This window comes from Temnothorax americanus, unplaced genomic scaffold, assembly GCF_048541705.1.
Source record: "Temnothorax americanus isolate GAGA-0224 unplaced genomic scaffold, ASM4854170v1 Scaffold52, whole genome shotgun sequence".
Classification (NCBI taxonomy): Eukaryota; Metazoa; Arthropoda; class Insecta; order Hymenoptera; family Formicidae; genus Temnothorax; species Temnothorax americanus.
The window spans coordinates 615705-633973 of record NW_027509678.1 but is presented as its reverse complement, the minus strand read 5'-3'; the positions used below and the strand labels follow the sequence as shown (position 1 = coordinate 633973).

Genomic DNA, 18269 nt, shown 5'->3' with positions numbered 1-18269 from the left:
ATTTCATCCACGCAAATTAGGAATTTAATTAAATCTCGGCAGTCATTTCGGCCGTGCGGGCCTATGGCCACGCACAAAAATGGCAATTAAATCCGGCATGCCGTTATTAAATTCCACAAATCATCTGCGGAGCCTTGAATTTTGCGTGAAAAAAAATGGTCAAATTGATTATGATTTAATTCTGACGCGATATTGCAAGAATTGTTTAGCCAATTGTTTTCTTATCGCGGTCCATTATATGTATAAATATATTCAGTATATACTATATTTCGAAACTTGTTCAATTTACTTTTCCCAATTGTTGGAATCAGCTAAAATTTTCTATTACTGTGAGATAAATGCAATTAGCACGATTAAGATAAATATTCCCGATGTTTTCCAACTATCAATCATGAGGGTAGAAAAAAGAAAGCAGAAAAAAGATTGCAGAAGTATTCTTCGGTGCGCCTACGATGATTATTCAAAAACAATCGTTGAATTTCAAGAATAATCAAATATCGTTTCTTCGCGTCAAGATAGCAAATTTTAACTGCTTTTACAAGTGCAACTAGTTTAGGAGTTGGTAATGTGGGGCTCGTAGTACTCGCGCCGAATAATAACGTTGCATTTCAGCAGACTGCGGTGGGAAATGAGAATTAGAAATTGCTTCTTATCAGAGTCACTGCATGGCACACGTATCGAAAACGTACATAGATAAGAATATTATTGTTTAGTCTTACTAGCTTCTAGATACTTCTGAAAGCGACGCTATAAATTAATATATTATTACAAATATAAAGAATTATCGCTAATTAATTTTTAAAAACGTAAAGTTTTATTTCTTTATTTTATTGTAACTAAAAAATTAAAACCCAAAAATTTTAGGTAATAAATATATATAAATTAAATACCGAATTCGCGTTATTGAATTTAGGTTATTGAATTAACCTCGGATAACTGATGACACAGGCCGATCGTCAACGATTCTTTACCACAGACAAGCGCGATATATAATATAAACTCCATCAACAATTATTGCCGCGCACAGCCGACAACGGCATACCAAATCCCGCGCGCGGCACCTCTCTTTTATTACCGTTCGCCGAGGAGAAGCAAGGAAGAATTTGCGTTCCACAGGTCGGCGAGGGGGTGGCACCATTTCTATTCATCGCGGAAAATAAACCCGGTCTCGATCGCGAGTTCCCGATAACCATGAATATTTTATCCGCATAATATTTCTGGCACCCATCGGCGCGCGCTTTTTTCGTCACGCTCTTCATCGGTCCTCCTTTTCCGCCGTTCTGACGAGACGACGGAGGCAATAACGAGCGTCGCATCCAGAATCCGTATCGTGATCCGTGTCGGTGCCCGTGTGTAAACGCGTCGGCGTGCAAATCGCGGATTTCCCCACACCCGCATTTCGCGGCATTCACAGGCATGCTTCTTCTATTTCTTCTTAAATCAGTGCCATCATCAGTCTCTTGTCAGAGACAATACAGCCATAATTTACGGCATTCAAATTCAAATAAGGCGATTTCTCAGCAATTTAACATGAGTGGTGGGGATAGGCTGACTACGCACACCGAGCGCGCTATATCGTCATTCATTATCGTCGGACTCCGCGCGGCGATTCAGATTACGGAAAACTGTGATTATATCGAGTGTTTACTTAATACATGTGCTTCGCAGAATTTATACGGATACATCGATACTGAGAGGTAGTACATCACATTCGATAATATTAACTTTAGATTACATTCTTTCGGTCGATCGGTCTCGCTTTCAACCGTCAACTTGACTTGCGTCGCGTCGCGTTTCTTCAGAATTAATGAAGTTGTCATCGATCGTTTTCGGAACGCGGATAAAAGATACGAACAAACCCTAAATTGAGAGTAACGCCGCGACGTGTTTTTTGAAGAATTAGCGATTACGCAGTCTTCATTAATGTTGTATGTTTCACCTCGTATTTAAATCGTGTTTTGATATTTGGCAATATTTGGTGATCGTGGGGAATAGACACGAATGTAAATAATGTATAATGTTCATAAATCGATGATTTAATTGCTGCAATTATAACCCAAAACCGCCTGACAATCGCAGTATAAAGCAGCGATCGTATTATTTTCGGTTGGCAATTATAGTGGAGGCAAATTAGGTTTTTATCTCGGAATCGGTTAAAACTACTTGAATTTAAACTTTTTTTTTTTAAATGTAGGTAATTAAAAACACTACAATGTTTATGGGTTAAAAATTGACGCTGTTTGTTTATTTAATAATATTTAATTAAAGCGTCAATTTTTAACCCATAAACATTGTATATAGTATTTTTAATTACTTACATTAAAAAAAAAGTTTAAATCCGAGTAGTTTTAACCGGTTCCGAGATAACGCACTTTTTTGGTCTAATTTGTCTCCACTAAATGTTAGCATGTGAAAGCGAGCGTAGCAGACAGCGCACTGGTAAACCAAAGATCTCAGGTTCGAATCCAGTCCTGGTAGAACCAAAATAAATAAATTGTATCGCTTGTCTCACCTCCTCGACGGAATGGCAGTCCGTCAGGAGTATCCCTTGCCTCGAAACCCCCTCTACCTTGCCGTTCGGATTCGGTTTTAAACTGCCATGTACTTAAGTCCCATGTGCTTGTGTACGCACAACCTGTGTGCGCACCACAAGCACATGGCTTTGGGGGAGGCCTAGGTCCGACTCGGACTGTTGCGCCATTGGAAAAAAAAATAATTGTTAGGCTATTTCGTGGTTATTTCTCTTTGACTTTAAAGTTTAAAGTTTAAATAGCCACGAAATAGGCAAACAATTTTTTTTTTCCAATGGCGCAACAGTCCGAGTCGGACCTAGGCCTCCCCCAATTGTGCCCGGGCCCTAATTCATACATTTATTTCTCTTACGTGTCTTATATTGCAATACGTAAAAGTAATCTTGACATTATATTCGTTGTTTAAAGTGCGAAAGTACAGGTGTGGGAGCAGCAAGTGTGTAGCGTCTTCGCGACGCGACGCGACGGTTGCTCCTGGCTGGAGAGTGAAGTTGGCCGCGTGATTTACTTAAACACAGTGATTGGCGTATAATATGGAAAATATTTAACATTTATTAAACACACAGTAAATGACAACAACCATATAACCTCAAATTTTGAGGTTATATGCTTTGGCCAATAACCGCCAGTAAACGCCACATTACTAGCGCCAGTTTGCATCAAGTGTTTACACTTGCATTTTTACTGTCATAGTCGACTGGCGCGGCCTAGCGCCACCAATCATTGCGTGTGAAAACCGGCCTTTAGCGTCTACTTGCGGGCGGGCTGCGGGACGTCAAGCGTCACGGGCATCGAGCGGATCGTATAGTTTCATTCGTAGCTTCTTCGCCGTAATTCTTCCGTCGAGATTAATACCGGAATTCGGGAGTGCCGTGCAAAGTGTCGAGATTTTCGCGCGTGAACGTTGCCGCGTCGTGAGTGAGTGCATGCGTCGACGGAGATGCGACAACGGAGGAGAATCGAGGAGAGGAGGAGGGGGCCTGGGAGGCATCGGGCGACGGCGGAGCGACCATGGGGTGTGAGTAATTGTTTCTCGTTTATTATTTTGCTATCCTGTGACGGATTCCGCAACTTTTCCAAGCGCGACTTGATTCGCCCACATTACGTGATATACTTATTATTCGTACATTGCAATACCGTTCGAGGTTAATTCCGGCGAAATTTCGCCGGAGTTCGATCTCCGGCATATGCGAGAAGAAATGTTACGTCCCGCGCGCGAACGTCGCGTCTCTCTTATTCACATGGTCGTAATGTTACTTAATTGTACGATTTTTCACGAGTTAATTATGCGAACGAGTTAATACGGAAATATGCAGCCGCGATCGTTTCTTTTTGTATTAGCATTTTTAAATTAATGTTAAAATAACGTTTTAAAAGTTTGACGAGCGCGATCATCATTTACTTTAAGTATTGATTACCTTGGACATTGTTTTAATGTAAAAATATTTATATGTTACAGATCAACGCAGGGTTACATCTCCGCTGTTGGTCGTCGGTCGGTGAGTTATTTTTTTATTTTTAATGTCAAGACAATAGATTTGTAAAAAACATATTACAAACGTAAATAAAATGTATGTATATGAGATACAAAATATTATGAAAGAATCACGAACAGTCTTTTTCTAACGATTATTAGACGTTATATCAAAATTGTTATTTAAAATGATAATTAATGTAGTGGTAAAGTGTCTGTATTATTTAATCTTATGAAATATCCAAATATATTAATTATTTTTACAGTTATTGCAGAAAAAATTAAAACATTAAAGATCAGCAGTAGAAAAATGTTACAAATGAATTAATTAATATATTATAATCTATTGCCTTGAAATGGACAGGCTCGGAAATGGATAGACTAGAGCCTAGAAAATATTTTTATAATTTATGTCCCTCTGCTGACTTTTTATTACACAATGTTACGCGCGCTCAGTGATAGTGATATCCGAATAGGGTGGCGGTCTCATTCTGATATCATGATTCACGCAAACTGGAAAAGGGTGGCACAATCTCGTACTCGCGGATCCGCGCGCAACGGGCTTTCGTATACGGATCGTCGCGTGGATTAACAGGCTTCACGGATCGCCGCGGAATGGACCGAGCATAGAGAGTCAGGATACTGTTATGATGCGTGTAACGGGTAATGTTGCGTGCCGAAAGTAATGTTGTTCGCGAAACGCTGTTAATAGATGCGTCGCGCTGTCCTCGTATGTCGTACTACGATTTTATTGCGCGAGTGCGATGTCACGCTCTCTGCGCGTCGCTCGATAGTTGACGGTGCCGAATATTCCACGTTACGATCTGTTAAAATATATCTATATATATCTATAACTGTCACCGCAGTAAGCATTAATCAGAACAATCGCGAAAGACAACGATATATCTAAATTAAATATAAAACATGCAATGTGCGAGCAATAATATTGTAACAATTAAGTAATTTAAATCGATTGACTGGCAATATATAACATCTTTTCGATGTGAACGCATTGAAAAAACTGTGAGCCAACTCGCTTTGTCGGATTCACACAGCACTTTTTCGGATCAATCATCGAGATATTATTAATTTCGACCAACGCTTTTGGTCAGATGATATGTAATTTCTAAATTAAATAGTTTTAAATTTTATTGCAAAAAATATTACCCCAGCTAGAGTTTGAACCTGGAACCTCCCGTATATCGTGCGGGTGTCGTGCCAATTCGACCACTGGGGCTGTGGTAATATTTATCGCAATAGCAACTATAAGATGGAGCACCGATTCTTCAGTCAACGGTGTATAATAAACAGAATAATGAATTTTCTTCGCTAGTATATAATAGAATAACAATTAAGTAATTTAAATCGATTGACTGGCAATATATAACGTTTTTTCGATGTGAACATTGAAAAAACTGTGAGCCAACTCGCTTTGTCGATACATAATATTTGTCTTTCTAGAGAGCAAATACGATGGAAATAAGAAATTAATTAATTAGCTAATCACGAGAAGAGGTGCAAGTAGAGCGAGAAGCAACAGGGAAATTATTATTAATACGCCGAGCAAACTCGAAAAGAAGTTAACAAAATGTCAAGATACCTACGGGCTAAAGACTCCTTTCTCGCGGTCGGAGGATGGATCGTGTTGGAAATTTAAATTTTCCCACGTACGGCAGCTCCGCGCAAAGCTCGAGTGGCTCGCTTAATAAAATTTTCCTACGTGCAGAAGTTCCTCGCGCGTGCGTCTCTCTCTCTCTCTCTCTCTCTCTCGATCTCTCTTTGTTCGCGTGTGCACGTTTCAAGAGCATAAGACGTGAAATCCGTGTCTCGTTTGCTGCTATACGCGCGCGTATGATTAGAAGGGGAGAGCACACGTTCAACGCAATGGATCGCAAATTCTGTGTGCATTCGTGGTTAGCGGCGCGCAACGCCGGAACGATCGATCGCGGGAGATATGCACGCTCGGCGGATGCTGCGCTTTTGCGCGCGGGTCGCGTCGATGAACCGGTCGCGAATTCCCCCGCGCGCGGTCGTGATACGCGCGGCGTTACTACGTTGTTGCCTGATAAGCGGAGTTCACTGTGCGCAGATTTCGCCCCCCTACTTAACCCTTTAACGCTGCTCGCCTCGAATTGACGAGCCGTCCGTTATGAGCGATTTATGTAATTAAGCGAGACACAATGCCAAATTCATCGTTGATTGCCGCGCGTTCGTCACCGCTAACAAAATATTTTTGATCCTGCATTCTCTGGGCATTCACAATTATCATACTATTGCATCGTTAGTATATTAACCTCGTCAACGACGATAATAGACTAGTCAAATTATAAGCCTGTGTGATATCGTATTCGCTAATAACCGAAATTGTAGAATTTGTGAAGGTTATTTTAAAAAATAATTTCAAGTCAAAATATATCGAATTAAGTATTTTTTACTTGTGAAGACTATAGTGAAATTTGTAAAGAAAACTATCAAAGTACAATTAATAAATCTATAAAAATTATCAAAATTAACAAGGCATATTTAGTTGAATGGATTTACCATGAAATTATAGTTATGTGCGTCAAGATTATAATTATAAATTATATTTTATGGATAATTGCAATATCTGCCCACAATATCTTGGAATAACATGATGCGGAATAATATTAATACATTTGTGCACTGTTTTCATATTGTACTTGTGATAAACAGCTAATTTTGCATAGCTAATTATGATCACATATATATACTGATCGCGTTCGCATTTTGACTAGTATTATAGCATCTGCATGTTCCAAATGGTGCACATCTGATCTATGATTCGTTCTCCAAACAGATACATTATATACTGCAAATGCCTCAATTCCCTTATAAATGATTGAGATATAATAAGGTAATTGTATAAATACCAATGCCTGGACACGTAACTATGTGTCTGGACATTTATATATCATTTTATTCTTAAATAAGTTATAACGCGAATTGAAATTAAAGAATCAATGATAAAAATATTTTTCTTGTATTATATTTTTATCTTTTAAATTGCGTTATATTTATTTGAAAATTAAAATGATAAAGGTGTCCAGAGACATAGGTCTTAAGTTGGTACATTTACCTTAAAATCTATTAGGAAAATTTACTTGTCATATCGCATCTGACAATGAGTTGTTTAAGAATTTTATTTTTGCCGTTACATGACTAGTCGGTAAAATTGTATTTCAACCTTAATCGATTTACACGTCTCGTATTCAGTTACTGAATATCTCGAGGAGCATAGTCATTTTGGGAAATATACAGTATCGGAGTAACACATGCACGTTTCGATAATCCACGTTAATCTATGCAACGCGTTATCACTTACATCGCTTAACCCTTTACTTCCTCCGTATTTCCCCTTACAATATTAACACGATTTGCTATATCACATTTCGGCGCCGCGCCGCGATGCCTACAATGCGGGCTCCCCACGCACGTAGGTTATCGAGTTCCCCGCTGCACACTCGGCGCGTATCTTCGTGTGAGCTCCAAATTCATGAGGGACAAGTGCTTGCACCACCACAATATCGTGGCGGCGCAACGAGGAAGGCAATTGGCCCCTCCACACCCTCGTGGATTTCACTCGCTCGCACTTACACACACGTGTACGCCTCGACAGACGACAATTCACGACGATCGTCGTCGTGAGCCACGCACACTGACGGAACGTCGTCTCGAGTGGATCGTCTCCGTGGGTCTCGCACCACGCGCGGCTAGTCGCGGCTCACGCACCCACAGAGTGCGTGCGACTGGTTTGTCACGCGTGGCCGACACGCGTGTGTGCACATTATACGTCGCCGTCGTATTCGTCGGCTTACCTAAGTTTATTGTTAGAGGGACCGCGCGTATAGCGCACTGTAGACGAAGCTTGACGATTTAGTGTGTCTCGCAGACCGGTCCGGGTATCACGTGTGCCGGCTCCGATATAGCTCGATCGTCTCCACGGTGATGTCGCGAGAGATCTCGGTGATAACGCGTAAACGCATGTGCAAATTAAGGTGAATCACAAAATGACGATTTGATTACAGTTTTCGATTATTGTTATATTGATAGATTTTTGATAAGGTTATGAATGGATATAAGTGAGAGTGCAGTTACTTCTAATCTGTTTGATAGATAATTTCTCAATAATTCAGTAATTTAAAATTATAACAAGATAAAACAACGATAATATCATAAAACAATTGCATAATTTAATAAGTAATATAAAAAGGAACACAGCTAAAATTTTAACTTTACAAAAATTATTTTTATATAGTAAATTATATATATATTTGTGTGACAATATTAAATAAATTTTACGATAACATGATTGACTGATAAAAATAAAAAGAAATAATGGAGATAGAAATGTAGGTGTATTTCTACGACGGTAATTAAATCCGAAATAACAAGATTACAACACGACCCATTTTAAAATACGTGATGGAGAAGAAGAGGGAGCCGAACCAGAACACCAGAGGCAAATAAAAACTGTCACGGTACGCATAGCTCCGACTTGTTTACACAGATACCACAATCTGCTCCCATTTTCCGTACATCCCTCCGTCACAAACCTGAAAATCAAGCGAAACGCAACGGCGAGATTCTGCGGGCATCGCACCATCGGAGAACCGCCTCGCTCCATCAGATGACGGTGGTGCGGCGGGCGGAATGAGGGAGTGAAAAACGAGAAATTAGGATTTCGAGGACAGCGAAGTGCTTGGAACACGAAAAACCAATTGCACGAGGACTCGAGGGGAAGTTGGTGGATAGTTGAAAGCGCGATAGCTCGATGAGAGTCCGAGAACGGTGAAGATAGAAATACATTGTTTACTCCCAAAATAGTATTTCTATATAAAACTGTCAGGCAAACTGCTGCGTACACGAAGCGTGACGCTCAAGAACGCGCGCGTAATATTTTAATGAGCATTTGATCAAAAGAGAGAAAAAGAGAGAGAGAGAGAGAGAAAGGCTTAAAAAATAACTATAAATAATTTTATGAAATAAATAGGTATTTTATTAAATAAAGCAGATTAAATAAGTTTTATAATAAAATAACTAACAATAAAAACTGACTGAAAATTAAAGTTTTAAACATGCATTAAATTGACAAATTATTAATAGTTTCTTATTTTTTGTCCCGGATTTTTTTCCACGAGCATGTTTGGTTTCGTTGAATTTTGGAGGAAAGTGGATACATAACGCTTCGTCCCCGGCTTCGTCTTAATTTATTCTCTTTCATTTCATGCGTTTCTTAATTTTACTCGTTTTGCAAGAGCACATCACAATTCCAACAAAAATTCAAAACGCTCACAAAAGAAAGTGTCCGAACATGAAATCCTCGATGGAAATTTTGATGCTGCAAAGTGAAATAGGTAAATTGATATATATTGTCGACAACATTGACTTTTCCATTCTCCGAGTCACAAAATTGCGCCGTTTCCTGCCGCCGCCAAAGACAAAACGTCGAACGGATGTCGAAAATTTCGTCCTTTCGAAGAAAAGCTTCGTCCGGATTGTGCCGATGCTAAAATTATTCCACTAGAACCTCGTCGAGCCTTTTTTCGTCACCGTATTTGTCGGTACGAGCGGCCCGCGACGCGATGTTTTAATGTCATTTCAAGCTCCGGCGCTTTCTTGAAGCTAATTCTTAAATGTGTCGTTAGCTTCGTTTCCTTTTTTCGATTAAGCTCGCGTCTCTTTTACTTTCTCTCTTTCAACTTCAAAATTCTAATTAACTTCAATAATTACGAATGCGGGATGGGAAAGACTTTACACACTCTCTTTGTCGGTGACGAGGGAGAGGAAAAGACAGTCACGTTGTCGAGAGACAATCGTGCATGTTCTTGGGAATACGTGTGATATAAATAACACACGTATATATCGTATAAGGTGTGTGAAGCCTCACAATTTTTGTCATTTTTAATGTTTTGGTGAAGACTAGTTTTAAATTTAAAGCTGAAAAAGAAATTTACCTTTGAGAGATGAGAAAAAATATATATATAAAACGGAATAAGATTAAATAAGTGATATAAATTATATTTTCAAAACAAAAGGCTTTGTGTGATATTCAATGCAAAATTCATGTAGTTTAGAATATATAAATTTATAAAAAAAAGCAAAAAATATTATTAGTTTTTTTTACTTTTTTAGTTATCTCTCGAATAGAAAAATTTATTTTACGTTTTCGATTTATTTTTGCAAGCTCTATTATTTCATTCACTATACGATTATACTACGCGTCATATCCTCTGTGTGTTTGCATATTTTCATTTTTTTCTAACTTAAAGTCCATTCTCTTAATTCTTGAGAAAATTCCGTTTTGCTTACCCACGTTGCTTTTTCGCGAAAATTATTTTCTGACGTTATTTCCCCCCCTCTTTTCATTCACACGAGTCTTCTCTCCCTCGACGATGTCATATAAGTGTTTGAATTTTAATTCGTCCCGCCCAGAAAATTTCGTTATTCCCAGCGTGCTCGTACTGCCGCATGTCGTACATTCACGCCGTGTTATCATATGCGCACACATGTGTACGTCGTACACAAACGCGTTTTACGTGTTCCTAGTTTTATATCCCACCGAGTGCACCTGTGCAATACACTCGGTCGCTATCTCCAACCCGCATCTCTCGCTTCTTCGCCCTCGTTCCTCATCAAGCTCCGTATAGCTTAACAAGGGCATTAATTAATAATACCTCCCAGGGATAATTTGTGCCTGCCGTCTTGCATCAGCATTGTCATTGTCCGCGGAGTCGACGTCTAACCCTTTGTGTCTGCATCGCGATGCATCTTAAAACTAACCTGGTGCGATTCATGCATAACACACACACACACACACACACGCACACACGCACACACGCACGCACGCACGCACGCACGCACGCACGCACGCACGCACGCACGCACGCACGCACGCACGCACTGTGTTTAAAGATACGCGCCGGCCTCTTTGGACGCAAGTCTAACAGTTTACGAAAAATAATGGAAATAACTAACAATAAGTAAGTTCTTATTATAGGAAAGTTAATCTTTTAAATTAATCTGTATATATCACATTTGAAGAATGTCTTTACTTTTGACATTATTTTGAACAATAATCGTGAAGTAGAAATATTTTGATAGTCTTATAAAATTACAGATTTTGCAACCACATATGATAATATTTACATATTTTATTTCAATAAAAGAGAGATAACCAGAATGAGGGGTTAGGTGTAGCGGTCGTCCACGTTTACAAACTAGAAATATTATTTTTATACAGACAGCTCGGTGCTTTGTTGCAGTCATTTCACTAATTTGCGACGTAAACTTTCAAGTTATATACAGATATATGTAAAATCCGCATTGGTTTATGAATTTTATTTTTGGCGTGCTAATTTGGAAACACAATTCCAGTCCGATGTAAACATATTATTTGTAACAATATTTTTGGATAGAAAGCAGATATGTAGTTGTAGAGTATAAAAAAGTTCCTTATTTATCTTTGTAAATTTATTTTTAGGGAATTTGTACTATTTTTGATTTATAATGAAATTAATCAGAACAATTTTAACAAACATTAAATGTTTTAATTTTACCACAAGTGTGTGATGATTTTTCGTGATTTTTATTTCTTTATCTAAATTTATTTACATAACTTTTATAATTTTATGAATTGATTTACGTTGTAAGCAAAATTAATTTTAATAAGGTAGTCGAAAATCAATAATTATGCATTTATTTTAATATATCTACAAATAATAGTATTTTATCACCCCGATTTCTCGTGCCATATTGGATTCGTCATTTTATGCACATTTCATGGTTCGACACGTCCTTCGTAAAATCACGCCGTGATATTTTCAAACCAGTATGCTTTTTATGACTGCGTGTCCACAAATTTTCCGTTAAAATGGTCAATTTGAAGGCAACACAATCGGATGTGCAATTCATGGCGGAATAACATTTAGCATTTTCATCAATAACAGATGCGATCTACCGAAATTAATATTTGAAATAATTTTTCACGAAGTTGCTCACTATTTTCGATTAACATCGAGATTATTTCATTTTTGAATCTTTTCTATCTATACACGTGATGGCATGCGTTATTTATCAGACATTTTTGAAAGTATGAGAATAAGTTCGGTAAAAATTTAGAGTAAAAATTTTATTTTATGAACATCTTATGTCCATTCTCTCTCTCCAGTGAAGATGCGAGAATATCACGCTTTATGGCAACCGTGCGCGAAATAAATTCCATTGTATCGCATTTCGATACGTTTAATTTAATTCTCGCCACAAAGACAACGTTTCCTCTTCCACGCTGTGATAGATAATAATTTCTTGAAACCGCCGGCACGTGGAGATACCTCGAAGACGACAATGACCATAATAATGATGCCGACGTGCCGGTACAAAGCCCACTGACGAATTAATTAACGGAATGTCATTATCTAGATACGGTTTAATTCGAATCGGGAGCAATTTGATCTTGCAACGCGTAACTTCGTCGCTTTTTGTGCCGGAAATCAATGTCTTTATGACCAGAAATGTGTTTATTAGCGGAAAATCGAGACTTTTAGATGGAAATTAACGAGGTTGTTTTAAAAAATAGTTGGAGATGGAAACGCACTGCTTCCACTATCCACCTGCCCCCAATTAACCTATATGCGGATAAAATTCAGCGGTGTCGTTACTGAATATCGAAATAGCTAAACATTTTAATTAAAACTGAACAAAATTTTAATGCTCATAGCATTATCAGATTGGAATTATTGATCGTTGAAGGATCGCTTAATTTTAATTTATGTTTGACATTATCGATTATGAAAGACTTGTATTATTGTTCACAAAATTAAAATTGTTTTGAATGGACAAATATTCAAGCGCATATTGCATGTGTTTGTCTAGACTATATTTAAGCGCTGAGACTCCAACTAAGCGATTTGATTTTTGAACGTAGTATTATAATTTCATTATATATATTGATATATATATATATATAAATTAATTATTTATATAAGAAATTATTAACTACGAAAAAAGAGAGAAAAAATTACAGAATTATAAAAAATAAGTAAGGTCACTTATTTCGGTATGTGTATGACAAAGTCGCGTTATAAATATCGTGCAATAAAAATAAATTTATGATCTTTACTAGAAACAGAAGCCGCCAGCATCGGGCTGATTCATTCATTCTATCTAATTTAAGTTAAACTTAGCCAACTCTTGTCACAAATTGAAAATGTCCTCGTAGTCTCCCTATTATAAAAAGAATATAAACCGTGTGAGAGAGAGGGAGAGAGAACACTTTTTGATGAAACAAACATTGCTCTCTTTTTTTCTCTCCTTCAAATAATTTTCAGTCGTCATAAATTAATTCAGTCATTTAAAACAATAGGTTTCATCATGGCTTAAAACGCGGATGGAATTTTTAGTTTTCAAATATTTCTTATAGGTTTTATCCAAATGCATGCAACTTTCTTGAAGAATAACACACACGTTTCTTAGGAATTCCACGGATCTTTTTGTCGTATTTGATTATCCTTGTAATTGTAAACAGAATAACTGAAAAATTACTCCGCCGTGCGCTGTAAATTACCGCTACATTCATTCGTAATGATGGTACGGTGCACGCAGAAATTAAGATGGTCGTTTCACCGCCATTTAACTCCGGTGCTGATCAATTTTATTGCGCGGAACGCGAATAATCGCGAAAATTAACTGCCAAAATTTATGACAAACGTAATGCATTCGCATATGGGCGCGCAGTATAATACATCGTATCCGAATCTTAGTATCAAACGCCAGGGGCATGCTGAAATCGCATAAACGGATCCCATTTATCATGCTGCCAGGTCTTACTACGCTGGCTGAGTGACAGCGCGTTAAATTTAGCATTAATGATGCGGTTCTAGGTACTATAGCGAGACGGAAGTTCGTTAATTAGTTATCGCGGCGAAAAGTGTACGGCAACTTGTGCCACATTCCACGCATCTTGTCATCTCTCCGCATCCCGCGTCGCGCCGCACCAACGAGTTTCAATCTTCCGCGATGATAACGCCTGCGTTCCCCAGTTCTATCTCAATTTGCATTATATTTTGAATGTGCTACACAAAGTCCATTAGCCATTAATTTGTCGAGTTGTTATAGTAAAATCAACGTTTATGAAGAACGTTGATTTCTTATGTTATAAATAAAACTATTTCTAATTAATAATTTTAGACTAATAATATTTATTATGCAGTCAAAGAATAAATTTGAAAAAAAGTTAACTTTTTCAAAACTTAACGTTTTGAATATAATTATGTTAACTTGCGGTTTTTAAAAAACTGCAACTTTTTTATGAGGAAATCTGACGGTTGCTCTTAACTGCGAGTGAAACTAAAGCAACTAAAGACAGGCACGCGCAATTGTAAATTACTATATTAGAAAGGATGCAAATGTTTGATACAATCAATTATGCGCTTATTTTTATAATTACTTCTAATTGCCTATTCTGACTGCGTTATCCAATATCTAGATACAGAATATGTTGCCACAAGGAAGAAACGACTTTCGTGTGTGGAGTGGAAACTATAGTTTTTCGGTCATTTCGGTGATATAACTTCAATCACCGAAATTTCATCGGATTCGTTTACGAGTGAAATTTCCCCGTATATAACACAAAATAAAAATGCTGCGATAAAATAACCCCGTATTGTGAAAAAGAGAGGTCGTTTCAACGCAATTGTCGTTCGCAAGTCGGCCGCGCGCACACAATGCAACTCGCCGCGCCCGATGCAATCGCGTCCTATTAATGAATGTAGTTCGCATCCGCGGCACGCGCGTTAAGATCGTTACGAAATCTCGCGTCACGTGTACGAGAACCGAAAGTGGAAGGAAGGAAGGAAGGAAGGAAGGAAGCAGGAAGGAAGGAAGGAAGGCACGTGAGGCATTATTAAACTTCTCTCGCTCTAATCCGAGTGTAACGCGCGTGGTTTACGTGGTCGGAACGAAAACTATGCGGCACGATGAAGGGGCCAAGAAGAATCGGTGGTGGCCTACCGAGCGGGAAAAAGCTGGACTGTTGCCAAAAGGTGCGTCAAGCTCGCGGAGTATTGCTAGTGTACTTGAGCATCTGTGCATTGCTGCCCGGCGCTATTTTCACCGGTGAGTATCGACGATCTTCTTCATATATATGTATATGTCGCGGCTTTCTGTCCGATCTCTATGACACAGATCTTTAAGTGGTCTCTACGGAATGTTTCTTTCTTCCAAGAAATAGCGTAACGCGTACAGAGTTATGGACTATTTAAGAAATATAGTGTTTTCTCATTATGGAATAGATACATTTCGTAAAAAATAATAGGTGAATTATGATAAGTTTATAATTGCGAATATAAAACTATTGATGGTCGCTTATATCCAAAGTTTGTTTGTTTTGAGTCTTATAAATCTACATTTATTGTAAGATTGATTTTTAATAGACAACATATCAGCTTGATTTTTAACGGATATGTTTAATCATACATGAATATATATTTGATAAAATTTACATAAATTTTATATCATTCCTTTACAGATAAAATTAATTTTTTTTTATTTTCCTTACAATTAAAATAAAAATTACAACTAAATAACGTGAATTTTGTTTTCTCGTTAAAGATATTAGTTACTAACTAAACCTTTGGTGGAAAATTTGATAAATGTTATGCAAAATATTCTTATTCGACCTGTCGCAAAAAAAATCGATCGCTTCTCGTTAGTGGGTAACTCACAAATTGCACTATTACGTACCGTCGTCAACAACGTCAGGCGTAACGACAATATGATTTCTGCGCGCGGATGTAGAATAACGCGGGAGAGTGAAACTTTTCTGCAGTCGTTCTTTAATATAGGGTCTCGCGGTCTCACCTGAGAAATGAAGAGCATAAATCATGACGCTCATCAAGCCTCGCGTGGTCTCAATTTTGCAAAACTTTCCCCACAAATCTTTCCCGTCCGCCTAGGGCGCTGTCGTCTCCATCTTTTAAAGATTAGTTTAATGTCGTTCGCGATGTCTGCCGTACTTCAACTTTATAATGAGAAAGTCGCGGCAATGGAACGAAATAAGCAATAACACTTTGTGTTGCGCGAAGAATTCACGGCATCATGTCGAACTTTACATTTAGAAAAAGCACATACATTATTCTCAATATTCTGCTTAACAACAATTTAGTTATTACCTAATAATACAGGCAATATTGATAATATTTTACCAAGCTAGTTTATTAATATAAAATATAAATGAGTTAATACTTTATTACAAACTAGATACCGCGTGCTTCGCTAAGGTAACACATTGCATATTTTACCCTTCTTCACCTCCTTAGGAGTAGAATTTCTAAAAATCTCTTTTTAGTGCAGGGTGCTTACGTTATATAAGGAATATATTCCTCGAATTTCATGCAGGTTAGGGGTTTGGGCTGGGCGTTGATGAGTCAGTCAGTCAGGATATTTGTTTCTATATATTGCTTCCTCATAGAGGAAGCTTTGTAATGGTGAAAAAATTTTTTTTCGAGATTTTGATGGAAATAGGTTTAGAATGTTCTAAAATGTCGAAAAATCATATTAGTAAAAAATGTCCGGAAGTATGTATGTATGTGTGTGTGTGTGTGTGTGTACGGATTTTTGTACACGCATCTACTTCTACAATTTTTTAGATACCAGTTTGAATTTTTGCACACAAATAGAGTATCATAGAAAGTATGTCCTCCTCAAATTTTATTGAAATCGGTCTACCGGTATAGATTTTATGCAGATTTTCCTTTTTTTGAAAAATGTGTTTTACGCTGCCGCTTTCTCAATATTTGAGATAGCGATTTATTTTTAATTTTATTATATTTTCCAGTTTTTTCTACCCCTATTTCATATATAATTCATTAAAATTTTATTGATTAGATCTCGTATTACACACATTTGAAATTTCGAGGAATTCGTACATACATAGAAGCTTTATAAAACTTGATCTGATCAACCAAATTTTAACCAATTATATATGAAATAGGGGTAGAAAAGACTGGAAAATATAATAGAATTAAAAATAAATCGCTATCTCAAATATTTATAATATCGGGCTGATTTTTTTTATCGATAAAGTATCATTTAAGTAAGGTTGGTATTGAATTTGGCGAAATCTGCATATTGTTTTAGTTTTTAAGTGGACAAGTATTTTTAGTATTTTTTAGTGAATGTACATAATTATTTACGCAGTCCCCAAAAGAGTTAAGTGTGAAATCAGAACCTTTGCTAACACAGCTTCCTCTATGAGGAAGCCAAAACAAATAAATACCGATAATTATACCTCGAATAAAATAAAAACTTGCACACTTAGGAACTATGAGGAAGCAATGTGCAAGTTTCTACTTGCACAATTAAAAACTACGAGGAAACAATGTGCAAGTTTCTACTTGTTGTAGATTAGTTTCGCTGTTGACATTGTAACTGTTAGAACTGTTTCAACTTTATTGAAACTATGTTGGTGCAGTATATATATATATATATATATATATATATACTGCACACATATATATATATATGAACTTTAATAACATGTCAGTATTTTTATACATATATTAAATTTGGGTTATTTTTATTTACGAGAGAATAATATTTTCGAACAATTTAGCGACAAAATCTATGGCATACGTTGTATATGAGAGGTTAACTATCGCGAAGATACATTTAGAGCTCCTGAGACAATTCGAGCGTTGGTCCCTATTAAAAATAGACATCACAGAGACCGGAGCAAGTTAAACTAGTAGAAACTCTAATTCGGCCACTGTGGTATCATAATAAAGCTAAAATGTATCATTAGATATTAACATTCTTTTTCTAAAATAACTCTCTCTCTTTCTCTCTCTCAATTACTGTATATCTCAAATCCATATAAAAATGTTAATTGTTGTACCTATATCTTTTTTTAATTACACAGTTAAGTTTTAACTGTATTAATAAAGTTGAAGAGAGTTATAATTAAATAATTTTATATGTAAAATATGTAACGTGTACGCGATTAAATTCTCCCTCGTTTATGGTAAAATTAGCAAATTTAATTTTTAAACTTGAAACTTTTCCCCGATCGTTTTAAAGTTTGTTACAAATTATGAAAAAGGCACAAGCTTTACACATGCTGCTTTGATGTCAGAAGAGCGTGACTAGAAATATAAATTGAGAGAAACGACCCTTGTAAAAGTATAGCGAGGGTAGTATTAAAGGACGTCCTCAGACGCACTCGAACGCGAAGCGCAGCTCTATGCGTC

General features: G+C 37.1%; 1 protein-coding gene across 4 annotated transcripts in view; it reads left to right on the top strand.

Annotated features, from left to right (window-relative positions):
• Positions 1-3285: 3285 nt before the first annotated feature.
• The window catches only part of LOC143904446 (zwei Ig domain protein zig-8), a 125474-nt gene continuing 110490 nt past the window's right edge, over positions 3286-18269 (top strand). For 3 of the 4 annotated variants that reach the window (XM_077419146.1, XM_077419145.1, XM_077419148.1), the window contains exon 1: positions 14856-15138. In XM_077419146.1, the coding sequence (XP_077275272.1) occupies positions 15000-15138 (139 nt within the window). In that variant the 5' untranslated portion in view covers positions 14856-14999. Of the gene's footprint in view, positions 3550-3990; positions 4031-14855; positions 15139-18269 lie in introns of those variants that run through there. The other variant, XM_077419147.1, reaches the window with a different exon arrangement.